At 37.5% G+C, this 26,887-nt stretch overlaps 1 protein-coding gene across 1 annotated transcript in view; it reads left to right on the top strand.

Moving 5' to 3' along the window:
* The window catches only part of b4galnt3b (beta-1,4-N-acetyl-galactosaminyl transferase 3b), a 216,277-nt gene that overhangs the window by 115,713 nt on the left and 73,677 nt on the right, over positions 1-26,887 (top strand). The window contains exons 3-5 of the mRNA XM_051930747.1: positions 5,904-5,954; positions 9,770-9,865; positions 20,107-20,197. Coding sequence (XP_051786707.1) covers positions 5,904-5,954; positions 9,770-9,865; positions 20,107-20,197 — 238 coding nt within the window. The remainder of the gene's footprint in view (positions 1-5,903; positions 5,955-9,769; positions 9,866-20,106; positions 20,198-26,887) is intronic.

Here is a 26,887-nt window from a genome sequence, read left to right on the forward strand (position 1 = left end):
TTACTCTTTCCGTTCAGACCTTTCACACTGACAAAGAGGCACAGTTTCCAACTTTAATTTACTATGTACAGTAATCCCTCCTCCATCGCGGGGGTTGCGTTCCAGAACCCCCCGCGAAAGGTGAAAATCCGCGAAGTAAAAACCATATGTTTATATGGTTATTTTTATATTGTCATGCTTGGGTCACAGATTTGCACAGAAACACAGGAGGTTGTAGAGAGACATGAGCTTTATTCAAACACTGCAAACAAACATTTGTCTCTTTTTCAAAAGTTTAAACTCTGCTCCATGACAAGACAGAGATGACAGTTCCATCTCACAATTAAAAGAATGCAAACATATCTTCCTCTTCAAAGGAGTGCGCATCAGGAGCAGATAATGTCAGACAGATAGAGAGAAGAAAGCAAACAAATCAATAGGGCTGTTTGGCTTTTAAGTATGCGAAGCACCGCAGCACAAAGCTGTTGAAGGCGGCAGCTCACACCCCCTCTGTCAGGAGCAGACAAAGAGAGAGAGAGAGACAGAGAAAAACAAACAAGCAGAAATCAATACGTGCCCTGCGTGCTTTTAAGTATGTGAAGCACCCTGCAGCATGTCGCTTCACAAAGCAGCTGCACAGAAGGGAGCAACGTGAAGATAAGCTTTCAGCATTTTTAGACGAGCGTCCCTATCATCTAGGTGTGCGAACAGCCCCCCTGCTCAATCCCCCTAGTCAGGATCAGAGAATGTCAGCGCAAGAGAGAGAGAGAGAGAAAGAAAAGTAAGTTGGGTAGCTTCTCAGCCATCTGCCAATAGCGTCCCTTGTATGAAATCAACTGGGCAAACCAACTGAGGAAGCGTGTACCAGAAATGAAAAGACCCATTGTCCGCAGAAATCCGCGAAACCAGCAAAAAATCTGCGATATATATTTAAACATGCTTATATATAAAATCCGCGATAGAGTGAAACCGCGAAAGGCGAAGCGCAATATAGCGAGGGATTACTGTATAGTATTTTGCAGCCTCATTTCATTGATATTTAAAAGCTCTAACTGCTTATCCTTGTACAAGCCTACTCCTTTGCTCGGTGTTCCTTCTTCACCCTCTGCCTACCTCTCCCCTCACCACCTTTAGCTATCCTCTTACTTGTTTCTATTTTTCATTTTCCTAACCTTCTCTACTGTTGAACTCAAACTCCTTAATTACCTATTTCCTAGCTCTCTTGTTAAATCCTTTTGCTTTGATGCTGTTTCTTTTATCACATTATCAACATATCCCTTTAGTCTGGTATTGTTCCTTTTGCACAATGCTTGAAGAAAGTTGCACTTTTACTGCGGACACCAATCTGATAGTTCTTCTTTTCTGATTAAGTTTGATCCAGTTTTAAATTTCTTTTTCTGTCTCAGACTCTGCAGGCTATTTATTAAAGGTCTGCTTGCCACCTGATTGACAACAGTTTGTTTGAAAAGCTTGACCACCTTGTCACCTTAAACGCAAAATAGATCTTCTGTAATTTTATGGTGTATGTATGTATAGTGTGTTTTTTTTTTTTTTTTTTTTTTTTCTTGCGCTTTGGCATTGTTTTATATACAGGTGCTGGCCATAAAATTAGAATATCATGACAAAGTTGATTTTATTTCAGTAATTCCATTCAAAAAGTGAAACTTGTATATTAGATTCATTCATTACACACAGACTGATATATTTCAAATGTTTATTTCTTTTAATGTTGATGATTATAACTGACAACTAATGAAAGTCCCAAATTCAGTATCTCGGAAAATTTAGAATATCAATTAAGACCAATGCAAAAAAAGGATTTTTAGAAATGTTGGCCAACTGAAAGGTATGAACATGAAAAGTATGAGCATGTACAGCACTCAATATTTAGTTGGGGCTCCTTTGGCCTGGATTACTGCAGCAATGCGGCATGGCATGGAGTCGATCAGTCTGTGGCACTGCTCAGGTGTTATGAGAGCCCATGTTGCTCTGATAGTGGCCTTCAGCTCTTCTGAATTGGTGGGTCTGGCGTATTGCATCTTCCTCTTCACAATACCCCATAGATTTTCTATGGGGTTAAGGTCAGACGAGTTTGCTGGCCAATCAAGAACAGGGATACCATGGTCCTTAAACCAGGTACTGGTAGCTTTGGCACTGTGTGCAGATTCCAGGTCCTGTTGGAAAATGAAATCTGCATCTCCATAATGTTCGTCAGCAGCAGGAAGCATGAAGTGCTCTAAAACTTCCTGGTAGACGGCTGCGTTGACCTTGGACCTCAGAAAACACAATGGACCAACACCAGCAGATGACATGGCACCCCAAACCATCATTGACTGTGGAAACTTTATACTGGACCTCAAGCAACATGGATTCTGTGCCTCTCCTCTCTTCCTCCAGACTCTGGGACCTTGATTTCCAAAGGAAATGCAAAATTTACTTTCATCAGAGAACATAACTTTGGACCACTCAGCAGCAGTCCAAAGGCGAGACGCTTCAGACGCTGTCTCTTGTTCAAGAGTGGCTTGACACAAGGAATGTGACAGCTGAAACCCATATCTTGCATACGTCTGTGCGTGGTGGTTCTTGAAGCAGTGACTCCAGCTGCAGTCCACTCTTTGTGAATCTCCCCCACATTTTTGAATGGGTTTTGTTTCACAATCCTCTCCAGGGTGTGGTTTTCCCTATTGCTTGTACACTTTTTTTCTACCACATCTTGTCCTTCCCTTCGCCTCTCTATTAATGTGCTTGGACACAGAGCTCTGTGAACAGCCAGCCTCTTTAGCAATGACCTTTTGTGTCTTGCCCTCCTTGTGCAAGGTGTCAATGGTCGTCTTTTGGACAACTGTCAAGTCAGCAGTCTTCCCCATGATTGTGTAGCCTACAGAACTAGACTGAGAGACCATTTAAAGGCTTTTGCAGGTGTTTTGAGTTAATTAGCTGATTAGAGTGTGGCACCAGGTTTCTTCAATATTGAACCTTTTCACAATATTCTAATTTTCCGAGATACTGAAATTGGGACTTTCATTAGTTGTCGGTTATAATCATCAACGTTAAAAGAAATAAACATTTGAAATACATCAGTCTGTGTGTAAGGAATGAATCTAATATACAAGTTTCACTTTTGGAATGGAATTACTGAAATAAATCAACTTTGTCATGATATTCTAATTTTATGACCAGCACCTGTATAATACACTCATCCACACTGTAAGGTATACATCTTATATATCTGATCAGCCAATCACATGGCAGCAACTCAATGCATTTAAGCATATTCATTGTCAAGATGACCTGCTGAAGTTCAAACCAAACATCAGAATGGGGAAGAAAAGTGATTTAATTCACTTTGAACATGGCATGGTTGGTTGTGCCAGTAGGGCTGGTCTGAATATTTCAGAAACTGCTGATCTACTGGGATTTTCACGCACAGCCCTCTCTATGCTTTATAGAGAGTGGTCCAAAAAGGGGAAAATATCCAGTGAGCAGACATTCTCTGGGCGAAAATGCCTTGTTTTTGTCAGTGGTCAGAGGAGAACGGCCAGACTTGTTCGAGCTGATAGAAAAGCAACAGTAAGTACCACTCATTATAACTGAGGTATGCAGAAGAGCATCTCTGAACATACAGCATGTCCAACCTTGAAGCAGATGGGCTACAGCAGCAGGAAACCACACAGGGTGCCACTCCTGTCAACTAAGAACATGCAACTGAGACTATAAATCACACAATCTCACCAAAATTGGACAATAGAAGGTTGTAAAAACGATAAACGGTCTTGTGAACTATTTAATAACACAGTTAAAATCTTCCCTTTTTAAGTTGTAAACGCACATATAGGGGCACTAAAGAAAGAATTTTATCTATAAATTTCTTATTTCAGATAAATGTCTCATATGTGTAGCCGGGATTAGATTTATTTAATTTAACGTTTTTCTTTCAGTTATATAGCACCCTTAAAAGTTAGAAGTGACCTCTGATGCCACAATAGGAATTTCTGTATGAGTTAATGTTTCAGCTTCTCTAGTTTGATACCATAATCGAAATCTAAATGAATTGCTTGACCCGGCTAGGTTGATCTTTAGTGTTTAAAGAATCTCTCTAAGAAGGCTAAATCTGACTTCAGTGAGCCAAGATGTGATATCACTTTTTTTCAATTCATGAATTGAGACCTTGTGACATTACATCTATAAAAAAAAAAAAAAAAAAAAAAAAAAGCCATTATCCAGTTTTGGTTTTTAGAATTTATCATGATACATAGTATACTTATAAGGAATCTCACTTAGCTGTTTTTGCATGTCCAAAAATAAGTCTTTCCTGCTTTTATCTTATAAAGAATTTCATACGCTGAACCATGAAACCAATATTATCTTAAAATAGCTATGTGGTTAAGGAAAAAATAGTTAAGTAGCTCTCCCCACCAAGCCCTGCCCATGGTGTTATTTCTCTGCATCTGAAGCAATACTAAGATCCAACATTTCAGAGTTATAGTCCTCTGTCTGCAAATGTTGGAAGTTTCAGTGGTGAGCATACTGGACACGGTATCCAAGCCCATTCTTTCTTTCTGTTTATATTTAGTTTTACTCGTGGCTTCACTATAGCTTCTAAAAAAAAAAAAAACACTAATAGATACAAAAATGCAGTTCATTTGGTTGATGTTGTCTTTATCGAAGGCATAACCTGTATTCTCAATATCTTAATGTAATCGTTCATTGTTTCATTGCAAAGTAGTTTTAAAAACTGAAAGGAACTCAAACAGTCAAATAATTAAATACTGACAATATAACCATTTTGCATAATATAACACAGAAAATATTCCCAAACCTGAGTAATCCAATTCAAACGTGGAGGGTATTATAAATGTTTTAGCACTCCCTCTTTCTATTTTCATCTGAGATCAAACATTTAAAGTTTATGTTAAGACTGAAAAAAACCTCTTCTATTTTATCAAGTTAATATTATCAGGAGACAGCAGCCAGTTAAAATATAGTACAGAGAAGTTGTGAGAACTTCAAACACAACTGGTATGCATGGAATTACTCTGGGTACGGAAAATGGCAAAATGTAGAACTGCCACTTCAAACAATGCTTGTAATAAAACATATAACAATGCAGATCATCCAGTGTGTTTCCTTCATAAGGTCCTAGATCTAAAGAAGCCTAAGAGTAGTGCTGTCAAAAAAAATCAAGATATTGATAATTACTGATTCTGAAAACTTGAAAGAATACCAATACTTGTTTTCCATGGCATCAGTCCTATCTGTTCAGATGCACTTTCCTTCTTGCTCATTCTTTTAAACCTGACTACTGGAGACAAACACACAGCAGCAGCCCTGTCCCTCCTCATTTACAGTAGGTGTTTCCAAAATTACTATTTAGATTAGATTTCAGAAAAACAGCAACTACTGTAGGTGAAAATGTCCTGACCCTTCTGCCATGTCATCAAAACAAATGAAAAGTTCTTCAAAAGATATAATATTTATGTATTTTTTTGTATTTTAGAATGTACAGGTTTCCACAAATCATTAAATATAGTACAGTAAGATTGTGCAAATCTGGTGTCTGATGACCTGTTCTTAAAAAGGAGTATAAAATATATCCAGGGTATTTTCAATTGAGGATGCAGAAAATGACAGCAAATGACATCTGGATGCTTAAAGTATCTATCTATCTATCTATCTATCTATCTATCTATCTATCTATCTATCTATCTATCTATCTGTTATGTTATGTTATGTTATGTTATGTTATGTTATGTTATGTTATGTTATGTTATGTTATGTTATGTTATGTTATGTTATGTTATGTTATGTTATGTTATGTTATGTTATGTTATGTTATGTTATGTTATGTTATGTTATGTTATGTTATGTTATGTACACATTCTGAGATAGCTGAAAGGTCATAATTTATTATTATGTTTTAACAGGTTGAAAATGGTTTTGAATTCAAGAACAATGTACCTCCATGGAAACCTGAGGTAATTTTTTCTTTATACTTTTGTAGTATTTTGAGTCTGTGTGAAAGTGCTGATAAAGTATGTGGCAACAAAACGGAGTCATTTTTTACACAGCAGTTTCTATTATAACTACAGTACAGAAGTAAGCTACTCCTAGCTATAATAGTGCATATTTCTAAAAACAACTGATATAATTGAAATAAAGGATAAAATAAAAAGTTAAAACTGTTTTATCGAAATACAAAATATGGCATTGAAACTAGATAAGCAGTGTAATCCTTCCTGAATAATATGGACATAAATAGAGACTATGAAGTACTGTAACAAAGGCTATATCTGTCTGTAATCTGAACATTAATTCACATTTTGGTGTGTGCGGGGGGTGGCTGTTTGTGGTGGAGATGTCCTCAGAATGCATCTGTGTAGTTTTAGTGAATTGAACAGTGTTTCCATTCTTCACTGTATGAATTGCACAATTGTTCTGACCCAAAACTCCCTCATCTGATATTGGTATTGATATTAACTTGACTCCTCAGATGGGATGGTCTGTACAGCACAGCTCTTGTGTGCCAATCAAACTTTCCTAAGAGTGTTTAGAGAGTTTAGTTTATTAAGATAGAAATTACATAGTTTAGTGCTGTTCAAATATTACTGCTATTGGCAGTGGTAGGCCTTTTTTCTTTACTCAAATTAATCACTACAGTGGAAACAGATTAAGCTATTTGTATTTTTTGCATTTTTATGCTGCATTTTGTTCCTTTTTTTATGTCGATGGTCATGGAAGCAACTTGCAGACCTGGATAGACCTGGACACGTTTTCCTCCTGGCTTTACCAGGGTAGTCTACAGAAAGAGCCCTACACAATGTCATGGATCTCCTGTTAGGTTTTCTTTCAGTGGACAATGCCCAGTACACACCTCTGTAGGAGGCATCAGAATAACAGTACAAACACAATCCATCTCGCATCTCTCTGTCTCTCTCACTTCCTTCCCATCCATTTTCATTACTGAGAGTGAACCCAACATTACTGGGCAGGAACCTCTTTTTAAGCTGCTTGTACTCACAATCTTATCTTTTAAGGTCACTACATATTGTAGAGTGTGTAATCATAAATGAGAATGTGGATATAACCTGAGTGGTAAATCGAGAGTTTCTGTTCAGTATTTGGTTCTTCCCCTTTACAAGAAAGTTGTGAACAGCTACACTAAAAGGAAGAGTTCAACTAACACACTTCTGGTAGAGACTCATAGTCTGTGATTTTCAGGTGCTAATTCTTGTCTTACCAATAACACTTGGCATAGAACTGCCCAAGCGTGTGCAAAGTATAAGTTTGGTGAGACAAGAGGATAACAATATGTAGGGACAGCATTCATGCAGTCCTTAAGTACCCAAACTTGATTCTCTAAAAGCCTTGGCTTTGCCTTGATATCTTTACCGTAAAAAGGAAAGAAGATGCATCCTTGGCAGATTTCAGCATTCACAGCGAACAGACATAACTTAATGTCAGGTATGCAAAGTCTTAACACAGGATCTTGAACTCCACATTCTTCTAGCATCTCCCACCAGATACTATGGGATTATATGGTCAAAAGCTTTGAGTATACAAAATACATGTAGACAGATTTGGCAGGCTCCCACGGCCCTCCAAAGATCTATGCAAGGGAAAAGAGTTAGCTTTGTGCTTCATGGCTAGGGTGGAATCCACTTTGCTCCTCCTGGGTCTGTGGGTCAACTATCCGGTTGAGTTACTGTTCCAGTATAATTGTACCTTGAAGTGAAATTCCATGGTAACTGGAACACATCTTCTTGACTTAAAAATGGAGACAACTACAACAGACTGGAGGTCCTCACTCCACTTTCAATGCATGATGAAAGGAGACATGCTAACCAAAACACTCAAACAATATAAAGTGCTTGCATCATTTTCAGCTTGTTCTCCTTTCGTCCTTTCTACTATGGAGATTTTTAATTATTGCAACAACCCCAGGCACAAAAATGGCACTGACCCCAGCCAATGCTTTTGGCATTTCCACCTCTTCCTCAAGAATAGTATCCGTTGTGTACAGGAGTTCTTAAAATGTTCATTTCACCTTTGTGTTGGTGTGGAAGAGATTACAGTAGAACTCTGTATTAAAGCAGTATTCAGTAAAGTTATAAAGGTGGTTTAAGGTTGATTCATTCAAAGCTATAAACTACTAAAAATCTTGACTCTCCTCTCCAAAGCCTATCAAAGCCTAAAATGAGTATATAGTGGTATTGAATAAATGTCTACCAGCAAAAATATTAAAGGTTACTAATTACTTTTACTCACTCAGTAAAATGCAATGAATTGAAATGTTTTTAATTTTGGGGTTGTTTTGTTCCTGTAAATATACTGTAATTTTCTCTTCACATCAGCTATGCTCACAGCCACAGAGGCTGGCGCCCAGATTCAGGCTTTATAGCTTGCTTGCTAACTACATTTTACTTAAGCTTTACAGAACTCTCCTCCTGCTCACACTCCATGCCATATGTCATGGCTTGTCTTTTTCCTTTTTCATTCATCTCTCCATCGTATTGGTCAGTGCCATTCCTCATATACCCCTGCTGTCCCTTTTGCTATTAGCTTTTATTTGTTTAAGCTGGAAAGACCCAAAAAGCCAAGTGGCACTGTTGTGTCTGTCTCAGGTTCTTCTCCTGCTGATCAAACAAAAAAAAAATAAAATGCAGTGCATTAATATTAACAGAAATCAACAGATAAAGTGTGCCAGCTAATTTACTTTTTTCTGTAACATCACCAAATTGCAATCAAATTGGTCAAAGAACTTTTTTAGATTTTGGGATGTTTAGTTTTTTTCTTTTAGAGAAGTTGTTTTACCCCTAAATAAAATATATATCAAAATGCCCCTTCTTAGTAGATACCTATTGTCCTAGATGTAGTAGCATCCTTCATATTTCAGCTTTTTAGTTAAGCAAGAAAATAGTGCTTTTGATGATGGGTGAGTCAGTCAGTCATCTTTTACATTTTATGCATGTATAAGATTATAATAAACACATACAAGGATTATGAAAAAGAAGAAGAAAACCAAACTTCTAACTTGTCTTATAATGAAAGTAGTCAAAATGAGGCATTATAAAGGTGTATTGTTGTAGGTATAACGGAACCCCAGTAGTGTATCTTGACATAAGCTTCCGTGTGTTTGAACATGGTGTTGCGGTTGTTGACAATTCTTGAGTAGAACAGAAATGTAGTTCACTACTCTGCTTCAGACCAGGCTTGCTGTTTCTCTCAAACATTCTCAAAAAGATATCTCTGTCATTCTTCACGTGCCCATAGAAGTCTCCTAGTAGTACTGCAGAGTCAGAAGTTGGTACAATTTTGATTATACAGTTCATTGTCTTTAAAAAGTCCAACTGGTTTCAACTATTGTTTGAAGCTACCTGGTTGTGTACCAGAACAAACCCCAAGTACACAATACTTAGCAGTAGCTTTTGTGAGTATCCCCACATCAGTCAGGGGCCCTTATCATATGGCAAATCAAGAGTAGGAGTGCTAATACCCTTGACTAGGAAATCTGCGTTCCATAGACAATACTCTGTAAAGACAAAGTGACTATATCTACTTGGAAGTTTTATAACCTACTGTGCAAACTTCAACACTTTCCCACGCTAGAAAAATTGTTTTCCACCGCCCAAGTGTTCTTTGTCATGGTACTATATCTAGTCACTATACAGTATACTGTACATTGTATTTGTACTGACAATGACAAAACACCATTTATATTTTTCATTGTTTTTAGTATGTGTTTTAATATCAAATGTAGTGAACTATTAAATGTTCCTCTGTTTGGCTCCAGTTTATAGGTCAAGCTAATCTGCATATTTTTGAAGATTGGTGTGGGAGTTCCATTGACCAACTTTGTAGAAACCTCCATTTTCCATTATACCCACATGTAAGTAAAACTTGCCTCTTTCAGTTACATTAACATTTGAGTAAATGTTATGCCTTTTTGTTATGAGTCAAGAACAAGGAATGTTATTTTGGTGGCAAGTCTGTCATATGTCACTGGTCCATTAACAAAGCTCACAAGATCCTCCAGTTTAACTGGTAGTGTGTGTTTTCTGTTTAAACTGTGTGTTGTGTGTGTGTGTGTGTGTTTTTATGTCTTGCATGTTCTTACACTCATCTATGCAAAACAATTGTTGAATTTAGCAGGGGAAGAAATTTCCACAATGTGTAAAAATTTTTCAAGATATTACAAATAGAACTTATCACAAATGTTTCCTATATATAGTTCCTGCAACATATGTTTGCTTATTTTAATTAATCATTTTTTAATATTGCAGCTTTCACCATTTTATGTCAAATTAGAAATGTCCAGCAAAACCAGTATGCTATAAGATGACCTCTGTCCATCCAACAGTTACAATTTATTGGATGTATACTTTAATATTTATGATACACCATCCCATGACAGTACTGCTGGTACTACTACTACTATTACTACATATTTTGTAATGCATATAGTAACAAACGCATTTCATTTTTCATTCCAACAGATGGTGCATCTTGAACATCAGCTCTACTAATGCTGAAAATTTTGTGTAGATATATTTTTTTCTATTTATTTTTTCCTTTTTTAAATTCTAGTGTCCATGTGCCTGCTGCTTCAATTTCAAAGCATTTTAGTACAAGTCACTTTCTGTCCATTAGCTACAATTTAAAGGAAGTCTGCTTCCAGATAAAGCCAGTTTTGCTGAAATTCATCTTTCAAATTAGCAGTCCAACCAAATCATCAAGCATATTTAATCAATCAGTGATGTCACGTGTAAAGATAAGTGAGAAAGCACTGCATAAAAAGTGCATCAGTCTCAACAAAATGAATTGTCTGAACAGCAAAAGGCAAGATTAGAATGAGAAGCTGCAGCAAAAAATATAAAGTGAACAAAAAGTCTGAATAAGCAAAGGCAGCCCTAATTTGGTGTGTTCATAAGAAATGTGATGACATCATAAAAAAGAATGGTTGTATTAAATATTTGAAATATTAACATGTGTGCTTCAGTTTAAATATTTAAATATTCTCCACTGTAATAGAAATGTCATTTTTCACCCTCTGATAGAGGTCCATAGGTCCCTAGTAAAGGATCAATAAAAAAGTCGTATTTGTAATCACTGACCTTGAAATAGTCTAAAACGTTGCCCCAAATGCTTATGTTTTTAACTTTCAGGGAGTTGTTCTTAGAGGGCTAGAACCAGCAGTAAAGAATCAAACATTAAAATTATCCTATTCCTGATCAGTAACCTAAAAATAGCATAAAACAGTACTGCAGCTACCTTATTTTGAAGTTCTATGAAAAGCAACTTTAACCCCTCGTATCCCATTAGGGGGCAGGGTAAACCATTAGGGCTAGTTGGTATTGCACAATCAACTTCATTCTGATCATTTTTGCTGAAGGCACACAATGGTTTACCTTTTATTATGATTTCCTGCATAAAAAAAGACCCAAAAGTCCTACAAATTAGGGTTTTTGATCCTAGAGAGTCATAAAACCCTAAAAGTGTGACATCTTGTATAACTAGACATCAAGATGAGTCAAACGGTATATTATAATGTGGAGGTTTTCTCGTACCAGTAGGTTAGCAGACGCTGGACCAAAAAAAAAAAAAAAAAAAAAAAAATGAAGTAATTTTGTTAAATTAATAAGTAATTCTTAAGAACACAATATAACCAATACAAAAATATACTGTATGCAAGTGGAGCAGCATCAAATAAATTAAGATGTGTAAAGGAATATGAAGATGCACAAATTCCAAGACATCAGACAGATGCCATAAGAAAATGAAACAGGCCAGTGTGACTCTACATGGATGTGCAAAACACTTAGAATGGAATGCCAGTGAACACAAGTCTCATTCAAAAAAGATCATAGACTCATTTGCGAATGTAGAAATGATTGCAGAGTATTACTATGGTGCCATGGATCTCTGTCGAGAATACTGCATAAACATTGATGTTTCTGTACTTATTTATTTCCTGATATGTGATATTTAGAAAGCTGTTTAAGATTTTTCAAAATAATTACGAGAGCAAAATCTGTAACACTCAAGACTAGGAAAACATCCTTACTTATGTGAAGTAATAATATTAAATTAAACTCCTTGTTGAGCTCTTCTAACTAGTGACCAATAGGATATGTGATCTGATTGTTCTTGAAAATAGGATACTGACACCTTGTCTCAGTTCCTGCTTCTCCCTCCTGACCTAATAAAAAAACACAGGCAGGGCAAGTCATCAGATTTTTCAGGGCAGACTAAGATGACATAAACTCTTATTTTAAGAAATATATCTGTCCCTTTAACACCCAGCCTGAAGTGTTTGCCAAAGTATACATGTAGAAAATGGGGCCCAGTTTGAATGACTGAAATTTAAAAATGTATATTTTAGTGAAGTTTTGCCTCTTCTCACTCACATCTTTTGGCTTGTTAAAACTGCATTTTCTGCATCATGGACTTCTTGTGGTATTTGAGTATGGATAACATATCTTTATACTCCTGTATGCAGATACGCAATGTTATAGATACCATTGTCTAAAATATGTGATTGCAGGCAGAGTTTGCTGCTTAAATTTTTTTTCCACAAAATTTATAGAACAGAAAAACATTGGATTCTAGATTACATATTAAAAATAATTGACAAAGTTTACCTTTCTGCTAAGCAAAATCGTTATGAAGATTCTAACAAGGCAAAAAAAAAATATTTTTTGCTGTCAAATAAGAAGAAACAAAATCGAAACTAAAAATACACCACAGTTAAAAACCAAAAACACAGATCCTATTCTAAAACCCCAAACTAAATTCTTGTAAGTCTGTTGAAACCATGGAGTTTTTTTTTCACTTGATTGGATTCCTAGCTTCAATCTTTTTATGTTTTCAAATATAAAAAAAGAAAAGCAAAAACTCCTCTTCCTTTTCTTGTGCAAAGATCGGCCAAGTAACCTTGTACAGTAAAGTAAACTGTAAGCTGTTCTTGCATATGCTGCAGAGGAATAAGTCTGTTTTCTTACTGTTTTTCGTTAATACGTAAAAATTGAACACAAGCCAGTGGAGATTTCAGTGTTTCAGAGAAAGAGGTAATTATGTTTAAAGAAAATATGCCACTGTCCACACCAACCCCACCAATGGGTTTGCTGTCACCAAAAAAATGCAAAACTCAAAGGTGAAATTATTCATTAAGTGGCATTTTTGTGCACTCTGTTATTAGGCTATTTTTATAAGCTTCATATTAACGTACTGTAAGCAGTACTTTGAACAAGCAGCTGTTTTAAAGTGTGAAAAACTGGCAACCTAGTGTACAACAGAAAGCCATTTGCCCACTTTGAGAAACGTATAATTAAACTTAAATGTCTGTAATAGGTTTTAAATGACAGTTTCCTATTTTGGAATACTTAAAATGTAATGGTGCATATTTGTGGTTTAAATTGGTCTTAAGCCACATATGTATCTACTAGTGGAACCTTGTAAGACTATATATACACTTATATTAACAGTAAATGTGCACATTGTTTTTTATTGTCCATGTGTCTGTTTATTTACTGTTTTTGTTGTCAATGTGGTCTTTTCCTTATTATTGATTTAGGTATTTAAACTGAACAGTGTATGATTTAATAATAAAATTAAATAATTGTAATTAAAATATGTACATGTGGAAATACTTATTCAGTATACTTAACACCTTTTTATGCCAGCTTATCCTGTACTATAAATTAAGAAAGAAATGCCTTCGTTTGGAGTGCGCTTCACTAGTAAGAATGTGGCTGAAGCAGTTTTTAACTGGATCAGTTGAATACTGTGTGGTGTCCTTTCTCCAATCCAATCTGTGACTTGGAGCAAGTCACTTAACCTGTCTATCTGTAATAATTTATGTAAACTGTTGTATTGTTGTATCTATACTTAGCGTCTGCACCTGTAAAGTACCCTGAGACAGTATTCACTACAGAAGTGTACTATTTTAAATAAACGATTTTGGAAGGGGTTTAGTTTATGTGGGTTACTGGATGGTTGATTGATTGACTACTTAATTAATATATACACTGTAGATATATACATTGATCACTTACAACATTAAAACCACTCACAGGTAAAGTGAATAGCTTTGATTATCTTGTTACAATGGCACCTTGTCAAGGGGTGGGATAGATTAGCCAGCTCTTGAACAGTCAGTTTTTGAATGTGATGTGTTGGAAGCAAGAAACATGGGCAAGTGTAAGGATAAGGATCTTAGCAACTGATAAAGGCCAGTTTGTGATGGCTAGAAGACTGGGTCAGGCCATCTTCTAAACGCCAGGTCTTATTTGGGTGTTCTGGTATGCAGTAGTTAGTTCCTACCAAAAGTGGTCCAAGGAAGGACAACTGGCAAACCAGAAACAGGTTTAAGGGCGCTTAAGGCTTATTGATGCCTGTTTGGAGTGGAGGCTAACAGTCTGGTCTGCTCCTACAGAAGAGCTACTCAAGTACCAATTTCTGAAAAATATGATGCTGGCCATGAGAAAAAGGTGTCAGAACACATTGCCATTGTGTATGGGGCTGTGTAGCTGCAGACTGGTCAGAGTGCCCATTCTGACCCTTGTCCAGTACCGAATGTGTTTACAAATGGGCTTGTGAAAATCAGGACCAGACCAAGGAACAATGAAAGAAAGTGGCCTAGCCTGATGAATCAGTTTCTTTTAGAACATGTGGACAGCCAGGTGTGTGTGTGTCATTTACTGGGAAAGAGATGGAAGCAAGATGCACTATGGGTAGAAGGCAAGCTGGCAGAGATAGTGTGATGCTGGGAAACCTTGGGTCTTGGCATTCATATGGATGTTACTTTGACACCTACCACCTACTCAAAGGTTTTTGCAGACCATGGACACCCCGTCATGGCAATGTTATTCCTTGACAACAATGGTCTCTTTCAGGAGGATAATGCAACATACCACACTGTAAAAAATGTTCAGAAATTGTTGGAGGAACATGACAAAGTGTTCAAGATGTTGAGTTGGCCTCCAAATACCCCAGATCTCAATCTGATCAATAAATGTGGTATGTGCTGGAAAAACAAGTCTGATTCATTGAGGCTCCAACTTGCAACTTATAGGAGGTTAAGATTCTGCTGCTAAAGCACTGGTGCTAGATACCACAGACCACCTTCGGGGTTATGTTGAGTTTATGCCTGGATGGGTCAGAGGTGTTCTGTGGGTAAAAGCGGGGCTACACAGTATTAGGCAGGTGGTTTTAATGTTGTGGCTAATCAGTGTATACTGTATATATAGAGCGAGTCATTGTATTTTATTTCTGCATATCAAGTAATGAGCTTTGGAAATTTTTCACTGCATTGAATTTTGTTTTAAAATAAAAGTTGCTTTCCTAAAGACAATTGAAAGTTGTGTTAATTAATTTTATTTTTTATTTTGTCCGTATATACATAAGACAGTACCTAAAGTGGTTAGCACTGCAGCCTTATAGATCCAGTGTCCTGGGTTCAAATCATGTGTCTGGGTCTTTGTCTTTGTGGAATTTGCAGGTTCTCTTTGTTTGTATGGGTATTCCTCTGGGTACTTCACTTTTTTGTGGGTGGATTGGTCATTCTACTAGGCCTTGCTAGTATGTGTGTATAGGCATGCATGTAAATGAGCCCTGTAGTGGACTGGCTCCTTGTCCAGGGCTGTTACCCGCTTTCCTCCTGCTGCTGCTAGGATATGCTCAAGTCCACGCAACCCTGAACTGGATTTAAGTGGGTTGAGAAGGTTTTATGTTTACCTTTGCAGTGTTCTTGCTTTTTAAGTATCAACAAGGAAGACGACACAAATTGGCAAGGGTCTCTTTGAGAATGAATGGTGCACAGACAGTTTTACTTTTTTTTTTTTTCTTTTTCTTTTTAACTCTTTACTAGGTTACTTATGCAAGGTACCTTTATTGTTGTACACTTGTGAAGCCAGCATTCACCATTTTACTTTTTCAAATATGTCATTATTTGTCCAAAACAAATCACCACAAAACAATAACAATAATAATACATAATAATAAAAAAATAAACAGTAATGATAAATTATTTGTCTTTCACTCCAGTAAATAGTTCAGTGTTAGCACAATTCGACATCTGTCCATCTTCAAGCATATCAACAAGTGAAATGTTTTAGTTGTTTATTTTATTATATTTAAATACTAGCAGGAGTACCTCGCGTTGCCCGGGAATCTATAACTGGTGAATTTCCCAAATGAAAGAAACAGAAGATAGAAATCGAAACAAACATTTTTCTGATTGACATTTTATTGTAATAGGTAATATAAGTGGTCATTTTAGAGGCTTTGGATACAGTATATTTTTTGTGTTGTTCTGAGGTTCCGAAAATGAACAAATTGTGAGGATTGCCCACTGTAGAACATGTAACGTAGAGTTGTCCGTGTGAAAAGCATGGATTTTCCAAATTGATGTCTTTAACTTGGAGTGATTGCCCTTCAGCCTTTAGTAATTCACATAGCAGAATCCAAACGAATAGGAAATTCTAGCCTTTTGAAATCAAAGGGTAAATCATTTGGAATCAGTGGAATTCTTGGTATGAAAACATCTTGACGTCTTGCGCAATGTTTGAGACAGCCTTGAAATAGACTTTTTTGTGGCATCAGATGTGGACTTTCTAAAAAGGTGTCCTGCGCTTGACCAAAGACATTTTTCCCAACCAAACATACCCCATGACCTCCTCCTGGTCACAAAGCAGCCCCATGCCCAATTTGGTGGCGATCAGATGCCCGGTGCAGATTTGTATGGTGGACAAACAAACATAGACTCTGCTTTGTATATTAGATTATTTGATAAAACTCTAAACAATTATGACCATCGTTTAAATGCAGTGCAATACGGTACAGCAAGAGACAGCTTTTGTGTACATTCATGATTATGAACAATGGGACTCACTTGATTATGTTACAGACCATGTCACTATTCAAGAAAATCATGTTGTCTCTTTGACTCACTAAGTAATCTGATAGATAGTATTTAATGAAGTGCCTGAACATTTTCCTATTCTGAAGGGTGCCAGTGTTTAATATCTATTCTTCTATAGCAGACTTGGCCACATTTGCTATACAGTATGTCACTGTATTTACTGTAGGTATGTTTTACACTGTTTCATTACATTGTTTCTCATTATTCTTATTAAAAAACACTACAACTTTCTATATCTTTTTCTGTTTCTTTCCTAATTTTTCTCTTTTGAATATTTGTTTTGCACAGAAAGTTGTCTGATTTAATTCTCAACCAATGAATGAATGAAGCACTTGTTTTAATGTTTTTTCTACTTAGTTTTGGGAAAGACAAAATTTTCTGATCTCAATCCAAAAATCACAGCATCACGAACAACCGGTCAATGAGAAACAAAATAATTATTGTCTACTGCATGCTCAGTTGACTGACATTTAGGAGCAGTCCCTGAGGCCTTCCATCAGTAGTCCTTTTTGTCTCATCCCTCATAACTTAGCAGTCTCAAGTCGCTGGTGATGTCCATGTTGGGTGTGGCGGAAGTGCTGATGTCCAGGGCTTTTCAGGCATCCGGGCGCCCCCCTGGCATTGACCACGGGCCTCTGTAGGGTTTAGCTTCCATGCTTTGTTCCCGTGGTCCCCATACCAACCAGGGTGGATGCCTCCTTGTTTTCTGGAGGAGGCGTAATCCCTCTTCCGGTCCTTCCAGGTGTCAAGGCTGGGTACCACCCCCAGCCACTCGCCACACTGCCCCAATCCCAGTTGAGACCCACAGGGACCAGTGGCCCGTCCTACGAGGGCTGGTCTCCCACGAAGCAGGTCCTACTTACGCACTTCCAGGGTCCGGTCCTGCAACACAGAAAGCAGAAACAGGGGCGGAGACACTGCCTGGACAACACCACTGGACGTTCTTCCGTGTCGCACACAGGCAACGCTCCCCCCTCCGACCGGCACCCCGGCATTTGCCATTTCAGCACCCCCTCCGGGGTTTCTGTGCCCCCCGGGTTGGGACATCTGATGGGACCGCTCACACCCTCGTCACCTCAGCCGACTTCGGGGCTTCCCTCTGCCTCCGCGGTTCTTTTCGCCGCACCGCTATGCCGCTCTGGCCGGAGAATCCAGTGTCGCGCCGTTCCACCCACTGTCTCAGCGTCTTCACGGACGCGGCCTCCTTACCCTCCAGCTGCTTCAATACGCCACAGTATTACCTGAAACAGCGACTCTGCGGGCTGAAGGCAATCCTCCAGCTCGCGCAGAGCCACCAGCAAGCATAGTCCGTCAGCCGGTGGTGGACTTACCTTTCATTCAGCCCTACCAGCTGGCTGCGTGCTGTGGGGCCTTCTCCTCTGCCCAATTGGGTCCTTCCCCTGCTCAGAATGGACATATAATTGGTCCTGCCTCCGCCCAACCATCGGCGGGCACGCAACACACACCGACCAATCCCTCACCTGCCCTCTGGGGTGGACGGAAGACAATATCTGGTTCTCAGACATCATCCCCTTCAAGCCCCTGATGCGGTGGTGAGCCCCTGGGCAGCTCCGCAGCTGGGCTCCTCCTCCACAGCTGTTCCTGGTGCCACCGCGCTGACAAAGCCCCGCAGATTGGCACGCGTCTGCCACTGATGTGGATCCGGGTAGTCCCTGCCTGCAACACACAAACAAAGTCTGGCCCCCCAGGGCCGACTGCCATTGGGCAGGGAACTTACCTCCTGGATCTCGTCTGTCTGAGGGGATTTCCTCTGCGTGGCCTTGCTAGATGCAATCCCGTCTCAGGCGTCCTCAGCGGCGGTGCGCTTGTGGGAATCCGCTGCACTTCTGCTATGCCGGATGTTGTCTTCACGTATCAGGTGGGGATGCCGCTTCCACGAACCGTCGGCGGTTTCCCGGGTGAGTCGCTCTTGCGGGGTTGTGCGTGTACCACTACTGCGGTACATGTGTGGGCTCTCCTGCTGCGTCGGGCTGTCCACAAAATTATTTTTGTAGATGGGTCCCTGCCCTGAAACAGGTGGAGAGTCCCATCTGGGATGCAATTGTGGGAAACAGCCCGGACACAGACATGCAGACACTGATGGTTTACACTCAAACACATGTTTATTGTACATATTGAACTATTTACAATTATCACACACATCCCAATGCCCCTGCACCAATCACCCTCAGTCTAGGGCTCTTTCTTCAATGCCTCTCTTTCTGACCGCCTCCACTCCTCTCCTCCAAGCTCTGTCCTCTTCCACCCGACTCCAGCTGACGAATGGAGGGAGGCGGCCCCTTTTATTTTCACCAGGACGTGCTCCAGGTGCCTCTCGATCACACTTCCGCCAGCACTTCCGGGTGTCCCTGGTAATCCTTCTGTCAGCACCTCCGGGTGTGGCAGAAGTGCTGACGTCCAGGGCTTTTCAGGCATCCGGGCGCCCCCTGGCGGTGACCACGGGCCCCTATAGGGTTGAGCTTCCATGCTGTATTCACGTGGTCCCCATACCAACCAGGGCGGCTGCCCCCTCGTGGTCCGGAGGAGGCGTAATCCCTCTTCAAGGCATCCCGGCTGGCTACCGCTCCCAGCCGATTGCCACACTGTCTTGACAGTTTCCATGTGTTCCAGCAGCTGTTTGGATTATATTAGTTCTGTTGCTGTTAATTTAGCTAGTACAAAGATGTGCTTATTGATTATTATTTATGAAGGTGATTTATTGTTCCCTTTTTGGGTATGTGTCTGGTTTACTTTTTTAGTTTAGTAAATCAAAAATATTATGAAATTGCAACAACTTATGACACACCACACTAATAATATATGTAATGAGAGTTCTGCATCAGATGGTCCATTTTCTTGGATCTTCTTAGAATTGTGGCTTGCTTACTAGGTTTGTTACCCCAGCCCCTCACTGTGCAATTTGTGGCCTCACCCCTGTACAAATGGTGTAGTTTTTGTGCAGAGTTATTTTGGTTCACTTCTAATACACTGTAGTTTAGATCCATTATTTTATTTAATGTTTTTATTATGAAGTCCAAGATATTGATTAAAGGTTTCTTTTTCTGTCTATAATTTGAACTATAATATACCATTTATACAATATATACGTCAAACATTGAAAATGATGTAAATACAGTCTATCTTATTTTTGGAAGCAGCACAGAATCTCTCTTAAACAGAATCTCTCATATTTAAATATTTGTTTTTAGACACGGACAACTATAAAAAAACTGGCAGTGGCACCTAGCTGGACAAACTATGGTCTTAGAATATTTGGATACATCCATCCCTTTGCCACTGGTGAGTAGAGTTCCTCTGAAAGGAAACCTTTTAAAATTTGAAGTCAAACTGAAGGTCTAGATACTGTTAATTTAAAACATTCCTGTCACTTCACTGTTTTCATAAAAATACAGCGGTATCAAAAATTATTTTACATTTTCAAATTTGTTCTCGGCATGTATGCTAAATACATTTTATAAAGGCATTATTAATAAATAAAAAGGTATCCTTTGTACCATTGATGAACTGGTAATTGCAGCTGCAAAAGCAGAAAAATGCAATATTCTGATTATATTATGCTGTATGCTCAGCACCCTCTTGTTATTATAAGTGTGTTTTCTTTTGTCTGCCTAGTATCTTCATGAACCTAGTGTAGCCCTTCAAATCTGATAGTCAACCCAGGGCTATTGCTGAATTTACAAACAATTGTTAGTTACTAAAATGAGAAATTGCTGTGACTATCATATATTGCCACTTTAGCTGATGGCTCTCTAATATAGCCTCATGGATTGATGTTGTTGAGATTTATTCAATATAATTATTTTTATGCATAACATTCTTACATATTTACTGATTGATTATGGGCCTGCTTTTCCTGAAATTTACTGCCTTTTGACCATTGTTTAATTTTAAAATACTCTGTGATTAAAAACATGTTTTTACTATCTATTGTATGTGAATTTTAGTTATCACTGAACTGTTATCTCTGTACTGTCACCAATGCGAGGAAAATTGTCGCATCATTTGACTTAAATCACTAGAAGCAGAATTTTAATGTGACATAACATAGTAAATTTCTAAAGCATCAGTTAATGCAGTTTTAAGGACAGGCTTGCAAATATAATGCAAAATAAGACTTAGTGAAGATATTTTCATTTTTTTCAAGATTGGAGTAAGTTTTATTAGGTTAAAAAGCTATGGAATCTTTACAATTTCTTTGTCCCCAGTTACATTAAAATCTGCAAAATGATTTTGTAACTTGTGATTGATTTATATTTTTAAATGTTTTGACATTCTTTATATACATTGTATTGTTACTGCTGACAACTTTATCTATAAAAAAAAATCACATTTAGGATCCATTGCAACTGTGTTATAACCAGATTGTACAAATAATGCATAAGCAAATTAAATGACTTGCTGTTCCTTTCTAAAACCAACAAAGATTTAACATGTTTGTGCCCTGCAAATCCAATTCAACAACATCATTTATTTATACCTCACATTTTCATACAAACAATGTAGCTCAATGTGCTTTACAAGATAAAATAAAAAGGAAGTTAACATAAAATATAAACAAACAAGATTAGACAATAATATTATACAGTATCTAACAAAGGAAAAGGTAAGGTCAGATGACCAGGAGGACTGAAAAAACCAAAACAACAAAAAAAAACAAACAAAAAAAAAAACTTCATTTTGGCTTGAGATAAAAAATATCTGCAGGTAGAATTCAGGGTTGCATTTCAACATTCTCCCCCTAGTACTCTTTCAAATAGCATCATTGCCTTTCCCAAAAGCGTGATGTATTGTCAATACCAGAGTCCAGTGTATCATTGTTTCATGTGTAAATCAGTATGTGTATATTTCATTTTTAGTTTCCCAAACCTTTCATTCCCTAACAAGCATCAAAGGTCTGTAAAACCTTCAACCTGACGACCTTCACATGCCTTCACTATTTGTGTTTACTTTTTCGTCTGTTTTCTCTGCTTTATCACTGTCTTTTTTCGATCTGTTTCAAGAACCTACAGCAAAGCCTTGCGTGTCACTCACAGTCATCATTGTTGTTCCATTTGTAGTCCACATTCAGCAACTTCTCAATGCATTTTTTCCATCTTTTCTTGATCCCATTACTTACAATCATAATCTCCCCTTCTTCATTTTTAAATCAGCCAGACAACTTGCATCTTATGTTTCTTTTGCTATTTGCTTTGCAGTCATGAAAGCATGCCTCTTTATTCTGAAATTCATTTGAGTGGTCTAATCTTTTAGGTTTTCTTTACCCTTTGCTTCCTTATAAAATGTTTTTTTAGGACTTTTTTTTCTTGTTTATGCCACCCACGCCCTTTTCTGAACTGTCCTAGGTCTATTTTTCCTAAAGTCTTTGCAATCCTTTTGTTGAGCCAAAAAAATGTTTTCAATCATACAGTCATCATGGCTTTCCTCTTTCAGTCAGATGCTTATTATCATCAACTGTAACCCCAGATAGTCTTACTACCAAGTAGGGCAACCGAATTACCCAAAAATGAAGACTTAAATATTAATGCTAAATGTAAGTACTGTACGCTGTAAATATCAATGTTGGGTAATAACTCTGGATTGTGTTTGAACATTTGTACCGTTTTTACTATTTTGTTTTATTATTATTGTTAATGTTCTTTTTTTTTTTTTGCTTACAGTGCTTCTGTAAAGCATAAAAAATTGAATTGGACACTTGAAAATTCAGTCTATGCCTACACACAATTATATGTTCGAAAAGGAGAAATAGGAGTAAGGCATGCTTAGCACTGCCTCTTTTTTTTACATGTAAAGCGCATTAGAAGCCTAAACAAAATCAATTGTGATTTTTCAGATGTGTTAAATGGGTCTTTTTGTTTTCCTCTTTTACAGTTGCTACAAAATACAGATGGCTGAATATTTTTGTTTCGTTATGCTTTATTGTTTTACTCAGTGTGTGTAAAAGCCAACTAAGATGCAGATTGCATGTAAACTGTTTGACTGAGGAAGCTAAAATGAGCATCACCGACATTGAAACTGCTTCTTTTTTTTCAAAGTGATTTTTAAAGCCATTTATTATAAGAAAAAGAAATTAGAAATGTGGCAATTATCTTACATTGTTTTTAATTAGAAAGAAAACCAACTTGTGCTTGACGTGAATGAAGCAGCATTTAGAATTGGATTAGGAAGAGAATGATACTTTCAAGGTTCCCAAAAAGTGTTTAAAAATGTTTTCTTAATATACCTGTAGATGAAAGAGCACAGCATTAGCTTAGAAAAATCTGATCCCAAAATGAATTTTGAAGGAATATGGCAGTTTTACCAAGGACTATATAGCCTATGCATTAAGAAGTATGAAAGGGCTGATATGTGCTATGCAAAACCAGATTTGTAAAGCACCACAATATTGTATGTTACGTCTGGAATAGCACATCCGTGATGGTCCATGTGATGTAAGTTTCATCAATACTCATGTCGTGCTGGCGTGTGTGTCAGCGACCTCATGTCTTCAGATTTTTGTGTCTGCCCGGTCCTGTGCGTGCCTCTGTGCGTCAACTGAACATGCTCTAAACAGCAAAACAAGGACATGTTCAAAGAGAAGTTGTGCCCAGAGCTGTGCAAACACAATTCTACTATAAACAAAACAGAGTATGCATTCTTTGTTTGCCACTGTGTCTGCAGCTGTTCAATTTTCTAGTATAGACTCATCTTTAGTTTCCTCACCTCTTCATACTAAAGAACTGGTGCAAGCCAGGCTGTTTAAAGTGCACTTAGTATAGGACCTTTTGGTTTTGCACCAAATATGGTGCTCCTTCTGACATACCAAAATTTCAGTTTGTTGCAGACAGGGGGCAAGGCATCTACTGTATATAGTAATTTATGTTATGCCTTTTCGTTGTTTTGTGACACTTTGCAGTTATTGGAGCAGAGTTTTAATGTTGTTTTCCTCTTGATGTAATTCTCATTTAGTTGCCTTATATGACAATCACAGGAACAGTTACCTGTTTCTAATCTCAGGTCATGGGGATATCAATGTGCATTTATACACCTGTGTGGGTATTTGTTATTGCAGAAGACTTGAGTACTACACGAAGGAGTTAACTTCTGTGTGATAGCATATTCTTAGATAGCATATGGTTCCTATCTTTTTACTTTATTTTATTTCAGAGATGTTACTGCAGGTTATTTGCCCATTTCATTTGTGCAGGCTAACCCAGGAATTAAACTTTCTGATAATAATTGGTTTTTATATCTTAAAACCACACTTCACTTTGTCATTAATATTAAATTAGCCAGTAGAATTCCATAAGATATCTGGATTCAGAATTAATTTGAATGTGCTTTTTCTAGCCAATTCTCTTGCACACCAGACTAAGGTAGATGTCTTTTCTCCAATTGTATCAGAACAATATATACCTGGGAATTGTTATTACAAGAAAACAAAACTATCTTTTAAAACTGAATTTATGTAATATGATGACAACTGTTAAACATGATGTTAACAGATGGAGCTCCTTACATCTTACTTTTAGAATTAATATCAAAAAAATGAACATCCTCCTAAAACTCCCTTTTCTCTTTTAGAGCATCCCTATATATTAACAAGTCCTTCTTTCAGATGTTAGACAAAATTATGACCACTTTTATGTGAAATTCAAAATAGCCCACAATCCAAATGATTTAAAGCAGAAGGACAACATGGCACTACCTAACATTCACTTCTATAACTGAGCTTCAGATATTTGTAGATTAAAACATTGCAAAGTGGCAGTCCTCAGAACCACGAATACGTTCTTAGCCATGGAAAGGAAATCTTGCTTAAGATGGCACAACAGAAGTACGGCAACAAAAAAATTAGATGAAAAATATGCCAAGCATATTGGGGTAAATATCACAAGTAAATGTAAAGCTCTTTATCAACAAAATTCCGCCGTCTGTATGGAAAAAATTAAGCAAGACTTGCATAGATGGTCAACCCTTCATCTCACTCTAGCCGGAAGAATTAACGTTGTTAAGATGAATATCCTTCCTAAACTTCTTCTTTTTTTATTTCAAAACATTCCAATATATATCAATAAATCGTTTTTTTAAGCAATTAGATTCAACAATAACCTCATTCATTTGGAGCTCAAAACACCCATGTATCCAAAGAGCGACCCTACAAAGACCTCAGGCAGAAGGTGGCATGGCTTTACCAAATTTTCAGTTTTATTACTGGGCAGCAAACATACAAGTCATAAAAACCTGGACACAAAAAAATTAAAATACACTGGCTTGGTTCGCAATAGAAGTAAAATCCTGTAGTACTTCTTTATACTCCCTGCTCTGCGCTCCAATAAATGCAAATTATCGCAAATATACTAATAACCCAATTGTGCTTTACTCACTCAGAATATGGAACCAACTTAGAAAGCATTTTAAGATGGAGAATCTTTTATCCGTGGCACCTCTGCAAGAGAACCACCTCTTTCAACCCTCGCAAACATATCCAGTTTTTAATACTTGGAAAAGTTTTGGGATTAAAATGCTCAGAGATCTTTATATAGACAACATATTTACATCTTTTGAACAATTACGTTCCAAATTCAACCTCCCAGCTACACATTTCTTTCACTATCTTCAAATTAGAAATTTTGTTAAGCAGAAACTGCCCGATTTTCCTCATCTCGTACCCTCCACCATGCTGGAAAAAATACTGCTCAATTTCGAGGAATTAAACACCATTTCCGCATTATATAAAATCTTATTAGAGTCCCTACCTTTCAAAGACCCAAGAGGACATTGGGAAGAAGATCTCTTAATCAATATATCAGAAAAGGAGTGGAAGGTAGCAAAGCAGAGAATTCACTCAAGCTCCATATGCGCAAAGCATAGAATTATTCAACTAAAAATTATATATCGAGCTCATCTGTCTCGCTTAAAACTGTCCAAAATGTTTCCAGGGCAAGATCCAACCTTCAAGCGCTGCAACCAAGCTCCTGCCTCACTGGGTCACATGTTTTGGGCCTGCACCAAACTAACATCATTTTGGACCAGCCTTGGGGTCACAATCCCTCCTAACCCATTAACAGCTGTGTTCGGTGTTCTTCCAGACGGACTTGAAGTGGAGAAGGACAAGCAAACGGTGATTGCATTCATTACACTTGTGGCACGCAGACTTATTTTGTTAAATTGGAAGAATCCTAACTCTTCTCTGATAAGTCAGTGGGAAACCGATATTTTATATTATTTGAAATTGGAAAAAATCAAATTCTCAGTTAGAGGATCTGTACAGAATTTCTTTAAAACCTGGCAGGATCTAATCAATATTATTTTAGAATAAGAGAAATAACTATTACCGCATTTATTTCCCTTCTCCATTTTTTATTTACCTATATATATTTCTTCCTTTCTTTTGTTTATTATTGCCTTATTAAAAAACCCTAAGCAATTCTCCTTTGGCTAAGCTCTCCTTCTCAGGGGTGGCATTTGATTTGTCTTCAATTTTTTTTTTGTTATAAATTGATCTGTTTGTATGGAATGATTACAATAAAATTAATAAATAAAATTAAAAAAAAAAAAAAAAGAAAAATATGCCAAGCAAACAAATGCGTGCAGCTAGTATCAAACCACCTACTTTATGTTAATAATATAAATTAAAGTATATATGCAACATAAGAGAATATAATATGTGGAGAAACACAACTGTATATGAAAATTAGAAAGGACCACAAACCCATGTGGAGCTTGTGCAGTCCAAAGAAACAGGCAGCCCATTGGCAGTATTAACTGTTGCAGACGGTGATTAAATTCTTGATTTCTATGTAGGAGTTGGCAATTTGGCCAAAAATCTATGCCGGATAATAATTTCAAGTTTGGATAGTTTAAGTAGATAGCCAACATAATATATTTTTATTTAGTCTTCTTTTTTTTTTAATCTTAATAAACAGCTTCTCCATTAATGCACTTCTTTATCTGTCGAAATTCTTGTGAATGCTCCGCTACTGAAATTGA

The sequence above is a fragment of the Erpetoichthys calabaricus genome, chromosome 1, assembly GCF_900747795.2.
Source record: "Erpetoichthys calabaricus chromosome 1, fErpCal1.3, whole genome shotgun sequence".
Taxonomy (NCBI): Eukaryota; Metazoa; Chordata; class Cladistia; order Polypteriformes; family Polypteridae; genus Erpetoichthys; species Erpetoichthys calabaricus.